At 56.8% G+C, this 6,342-nt stretch overlaps 1 protein-coding gene across 3 annotated transcripts in view; it reads left to right on the top strand.

Annotated features, from left to right (window-relative positions):
- Positions 1-6,342, top strand: part of PHF21B (PHD finger protein 21B) — an 84,963-nt gene extending 78,621 nt beyond the window's left edge. For all 3 annotated transcript variants that reach the window (XM_072742620.1, XM_072742621.1, XM_072742622.1), the window contains 4 exons: positions 482-640; positions 2,085-2,160; positions 2,492-2,595; positions 4,217-6,342. In XM_072742620.1, coding sequence (XP_072598721.1) covers positions 482-640; positions 2,085-2,160; positions 2,492-2,595; positions 4,217-4,435 — 558 coding nt within the window. In that variant the 3' untranslated portion in view covers positions 4,436-6,342. The remainder of the gene's footprint in view (positions 1-481; positions 641-2,084; positions 2,161-2,491; positions 2,596-4,216) is intronic.

Consider the following 6,342-nt stretch of genomic DNA (forward strand, 5'->3'; position numbering starts at 1 on the left):
GAGTGCAGTGACCCACTGGGGTGTTGGGAGATGCCCGGTTAGACCAAGGTGCCGTCAGGAGGACAGGAGAGGACCGTGACCCTGGGCCTCCCAAGGCCGCGTGCGCCTGAAGAGCGTGTGGAGGGAGGCTTTGGGGGCACTGGCCGGGGGCCCCGCTGGGATGTGGCCCCGTGGGGGCCCCGGGGGACCTGTTTCCTAAGACCAGTTTCCTAGGACCTGTTTCCTAGGCCACCACCCACACCCCGTGTCCCAGTCTCAGCCGGGCCGCACCCCGGCCCTGGTGAACATGGCCCAGGTGGTGCCCCCGAGTCCACCTGCCAGGCAGCTGCTCGTCCGCCCGGTTCCCGGGTTCATCCCTCCCCCTCCCAGAGCTGCTGAGAAACAGTGGAGCACGAGCAGGTCAGGGTGGCAGCTGTCCGGGAGGGCCCCCCGCTCCCTCCCGGCCCTGCCGACCCACCTCCCGCCCTCCCTTCTCTTTCAGAGTGAGATCACCCACGATGAGCACTGCGCTGCGTGCAAGCGAGGGTCCGACCTGCAGCCCTGCGGCACCTGCCCGGGGGCCTACCACCTGGGCTGCCTGGACCCGCCCCTCAAGACGGCGCCCAAGGGCGTGTGGCTGTGCCCCAAGTGCCAGCAGAAGGTAGGGGAGGCCGTGCTGCCGGGCAGTGGGCCCTCCCCCCCGCACCCTGACTCTCTCCCTGCCCCAAGGGACCCTCCGCCCCCAGCACAGCTCAGGGGCGGCCCAAACCTCATTTCAGAGGCTGGATGGTCTGCTGGGCTGGCCCGGGCACTGTAGGGTTTCAGCAGCGCCCCCCTTGTGGCCATCTAGACACAGCCAGCTGAGGCCCACGGGCCGTGACTGAGCAGAGGTCCCTCTACAGCTCTGACCCACCGACCACCTCTGAACCCCAAAGGCCCCCTGGGGAGACCTGGACTAACATCGCAAACCGCAAAAACCGTGCTGCCTGACGTGTTCCATCTCCCTGCCAACACACAAAACCAAGCCAGTTTGAGAAAACAGTAACCCTCCCTTCTGGTGATGATGCGGGGAGGCAGACGCTCTTCACGTTGTAGGATTTTATCAGGAGCCTTAGAAACCTGTGTACCTTGTCAATGCAGAATCTAGCTTTGGGGAATGTAGTCTCGAATAATCCAAATGCGGATAAAACTCTGTGTACGAAGAAGCCTCCCGTCCCTTATTTGTACAGGAACATATACAGCTACCTCGCAGCACTTAGGAGACCGTGAAATAAATTCCAGCGTGTGCACCGAGTGCGATATGTGGACATTGAAAACGATCTTGGCCAAGATTTTGTGATTCTTTGGGATTTGTTCTTTATATGGAACTAAGTTGTTTTTTTAAATGAAAACACCAGACTTTATAGTGGTTGTAGAGTTTAATTATCGGCTCCCCAAGAAAAGCTGCAGGTTGAATAAAAAAACACCAGGGGACATTCTTCCAAGTGTTAGACTCAGTTTGGGAAGTAGCAATGCTTTTTTTTTTTTTTTTTGGTGAAAGATGTTTCACTATATAATGTATATGTATTACTCATAAAAATCATAGAGAAATCATCTTAATTTCAGAAAACACTGATTCTCATGGGTTCGCATCATCCCGGGGACCTAGGGAGAGGGTGGGTACAGTGGGCCATATGTCACAGTCTCCTGTGGGGGCCACCAGCCCCTGTACTGTGACTGCCCCGGGGGTCACAGCTCTTTGAGGGAAGACGGAACAAGATTCCCTTCCCCACTTCAGCACGATGGTGGGGCCTCCCTGGGCCCTCAGTTCGGCCCTGGCGTGCCTGGGGCTGCCCTCAGGTCCCCAGGACAAGGGAAGAAGACAGGCGGTCATTCATGTATGCACTCAGTCAAGAAGGAATGGACCCTCCTCCAACCAGCACTTTTTTGGGAGCCCTGGGTAGAAGCAGGTTCCTGCCCTCAGGGAGCTCTGTGAGGCAGCCCCCAACGACGCAGGGGTGGCCCCATCCCATCACAGTTGAGGACCCTAGAGCTCAGAGAGCTTGGGCCTCCCCCTGGGGTTGCTCTGGCCTGCCTGCTTGTTCATCTCCCCATCCGCCCTCTAGGCCTTAAAGAAAGACGATGGTGTGCCCTGGACCGGAATGCTGGCCATCGTGCACTCGTACGTCACCCACAAGACGGGTAAGACAGCCTTGGGATGTGGAGAAGCACCTACTCCCTTCTCCCAACCCCAACCCCGTCCTCTGGACTCACTCTGGACCCGTTTGAAGCTGCACCTAGCCAGAGCTCTGCAAAGAGGGACCCCGTGACTGGTCCTGTGTGCAGGGCAGGGGCTGTGGAGGATGTCATTTCTGGTCCCTTGTGTATGCAGCCAGGGCCACCAGCTTCTGCAGGAGGACATGGCCAGGATGGCCTGGAGGCATAGACCTCGGGTTCTTTCTGCTTTTCCCAGTCACCCACGGGCCAGCCTTTTTACTTACCTTGCTTGCTTACCTGGCCTTCTCTTTGCCAGTCAAGGAAGAGGAGAAGCAGAAGCTGCTACAGAGAGGCAGTGAGCTACAGAGCGAGCACCAGCAGCTGGAGGAGCGGGACCGGCGCCTGGCCTCGGCCGTGAAGGTGCGCTGGGAGTGGGGGGCAGGAGGCTGGGGCACTCAGAGCCCCAAGATGTAGATCCAGAGCTTCACTGTCCTGTCACTGAGGCCCCAGGAGAAGACAGACTCACCAACATCACTCAGAGAGTCAGGAGGTGGAAAATGCAGCTCTGTGATCTATTCAAGAAATAGTTATCAAGCAACTGAGTACCTAGCTCTGCTCCTACTTAGCTCTTCGTCTTTGGCAAAGCCGTGTCTCTGAAACGCAGTTTCTTTTTGTGTAAAGTGAACATGATTTCTCTTCTGTAGTGTGGTGGTGGTGGTGGTGGTGGTGGTGGTGGTGGTGGTGGTGGTGATGGTGGTGTTGGTGGTGGTGGTGGTGGAGGTGGTGCTGATGGTGGTGGTACCTGTAGTGGTGGTGGTGTTGGTGGTGATGGTGGTGCCAGTGGTGATGGTCATGATGGTGTGATGATGGTGGTTGTGGTGGTGATGGTCCTGGTCATGGTCATGATGGTGCCAGTGGTGCTGGTCATGGTGCTGGTCATGGTGGTGGTGGTGGTGGTGGTGGTGATGGTGCCAGTGGTGATGGTCATGATGGTGGTGATGATGATGGTGGTGATGTTGGTGGTAATGATGGTGCCAGTGTTGATGGTCATGATGGTGTGATAGTAGTGGTGATGGTAGTGATGATGCCCATGATGGTCATGATGGTGTGATGATAGTGGTGATGGTGATGGTCATGATGAGGTGGTGATGGTGGTGGTGGTGGTGATGGTGGTGAGGGTGGTGGTAATGGTGATGGTAAGGGCAATGCTGGGCTGTAGTGAAACTCTTTAAACATACCATCTCACTTAATCCTCTGAATAACTCAAGAGAAGGCTCTGTGATTATTCCCGTCTCGGAGTAGGGATGGAGTCCCAGGGAGTTAAGTGATTTCCCTGAGCAGCAAGCGGCCTGCACTCCAGCGTGGGTCGCCGTCCCGACTGCTTACATGCACTGCCACGATGTGTACAAAGCCAACCAAAAGACAAGAGCACGGCAGGCAGGAGAGCTGGCCCCCGGCTGTGGGTGAGCCAGAACTGGCTCCCGGCTTCCTCCAGCTGGAGGAGGAATGACCTGGTCAGTGAGGTAGCAGCATAGCCACAAGGAAGAATGTTCTGCACTCCTGCCCAGGCCTGCCATTTGTAGGCCTGATTTTTTTTTTAATTTATTTATTTATTCAAGAGAGATACAGAGAGAGAGACAGAGGCAGAGGCAGGGGAGAAGCAGGCTCCATGCAGGGAGCCTGATGCAGGACTCGATCCCAGGACCACGGGCTCACGCCCTGAGCCAAAGGCAGATGCTCACCCACGGAGCCACCTGGGTGTCCCTGTAGGCCTGATTTCTACGAGGAAGAATGTTCCGCGTTCCTGCCCAAGCCCTCTGTTTCTAGGCCTAATTTCTAAAACAAACTTCTGTGTGTCTGGCAGCAATTCCATTTTTTGTGGCTGCCTGGTTTTCGTTAAGGCCCTCGGGCTGGTTCCTCTCAGGCCTCTGCCCAAAAGAGGGGAGGGGCATTGGGTGAGGGGGCTGAGAGGGTGGCAGCCCCAGGATGTCTGCACGGTGGGTTTCTGAGATGCCCCCCCGCCCCTGTCTCCTCCCGACAGAAATGCCTAGAGCTTAAGACGAGCCTGCTGGCCCGGCAGAGGGGCACCCAGTCATCCTTGGACCGCCTGCGGGCCCTCCTGAGACTGATCCAGGGCGAGCAGATGCTCCAGGTCACCATGACGACCACCAGCCCTGCCCCGCTGCTGGCCGGGCCCTGGACCAAACCCCCAGCAGCAGCCATGCACTCTGCCCTCCAGCATCCCCAAGGGCACAACTGACCCCGCGGGACCAGCTTCACACCCACGGAAGGTTCCTGGGACCCCGCTCACCAGACCTGAGGGTTCTGTCCGCCTTAATTCATAAACACTATGAATTTCAGACAAAAATAAAATCAGACCGAGAGAGACAGAGGAAAGAAGGGAGAAGGAACTGAGCGGAAGTCCTAGAGCCAGGACGGGTGGGGATGGAGTCCTGCCCTCCACGTCTGGACGGGACACCAGGAAGCCAGGTGGGCGTGTGACGGTCAGGCGCACAGTCAGCCCCCCGGCTGTTGGGGACTGCCCGGGCCTCTGGCTCCCAGGCACAGCTGTGTCCTCGGCCCCCTGCTGCCCCTAGGAGAGAGCAGGGCGGAGGCTGGGAGGGGAGCCGGGAACCGAAGACCTAGCTGAGTAGTAGGGGTAGTTGGGACGAGCAGTGGGTAGCAAACTAGGTAGGACTCGGCGCCCCACCCGCCCGGGGGCCCTGGGGCTCGAGGCCGGGGCGCTCCAGCGCCTTCCCGGAACGCGGGCCCTGTCTGTCAGTATTATTAGCATTAAGAGTCACAGCTGTTGAACTTGAAAGAAACTGCGAGGCGGGTCCCTCAGGGAAGGGACCCAGCATCCACCTGCCAGGGCCTCCGCGTGCCCCCCGCCCCCGAGTCCTCGGAGTGCCCGCACCGCGCACCTCCTTCCCTTGGCTCACGTTCTGGACTCGCTTTGCCACCGGTGTATTTTTCTCATGGAGTTTTTGGGGCAGGATGGAGCCGCGGGCCTGCAGGGGAGGCGTCTGGCAGGTTTTTCTATTCGGGGTTGAATCCTTCAACTTAACGACCGAAGCCTTTTCTTTTCTCCTTTCGAAGAGCCGCTAAAGTATTCCATTCCTCTTTTCTTGCCAGTACAGACACTATGCCAAAAAATAACTTTACATTTTTGTATGGCGTTTTTATTGTAAGATATTTAATGTGAAGGGGAGGGAGGGGGGACGCTTGCCGACTTCTTTTCCTGCTTCCAGTAGCCTCTGCTGCAAGGTACAAATGCAAAAACCCCTCCTGGGGGACCTGCCACACTGGAGAGATCCAGAGGGTTCTTTCAGAAGAGGGGGCGAGGGCGGGGAGGGAGAGGGGGCTGTGGCCTCGGGGTGGGGGGTGTTTGGCCTTCGGAGACTCGGGAGTCCCTGCTCTTGTGGTCTCCTCGAGTGAGTGAGAGCGGAGGGCGCACACGCGTCGTCGTAACAAGGGCTCCCGCGTCCCCGGGGTGGGATGCGCGCCACCAGCTCCTCCAGTCCCAAGGGGACATAGCACAACGGGACAAGCATCCGGAAGCCACCGGGCTCCCACCCCAGCCTATCACACGGTGCCGAATTGCATTAAACACACGTGCACGTGTGCATGCGCGGCCCCAGACACACGCACGCACGCGCACGCATGCAGACAGGTGCAGAGCAGGGAGGTTGGCCAGTATCCCGCAGACTGCCATGGTCCCTCCTGACATCTTCTCGACTCCGGGAGAAACTGTGCTGTACGATACAGATCTATTTTAATACACTTACCACTGGGTTGAACAAGATTTTTATATTCTTTTATTGATGAACAAAGTGAACTGTGAGACACACGTCTTCTATATTGGTTACTCTAGATGCCGATTATGCATTACCGCGTGGCTTGCGATGTAAATGTCTTCAGGTTCCTTTTCGTTGGTTTGTTTTTCTTGGATGGACTCAATTAAATTTAAAAAAAATGTAAAGGGAGGCTATGAAAGGTTGGACCCGGGAGGGCTAGCTGCCGACGTGTCTTGAGACTTTAGTGTTTGGGACCAAGGAGGACCGTCCAGTGGATAGTGAGGATAGGAAAAAAAAAAAAGTGTTTGTCTTAATATGCCAATGTAGTTCCCTTCTGTACGATGTATTAAACTCGATTGATGATTTCAAA

The sequence above is a fragment of the Vulpes vulpes genome, chromosome 16 (genome assembly GCF_048418805.1).
Source record: "Vulpes vulpes isolate BD-2025 chromosome 16, VulVul3, whole genome shotgun sequence".
Lineage (NCBI taxonomy): Eukaryota > Metazoa > Chordata > Mammalia > Carnivora > Canidae > Vulpes > Vulpes vulpes.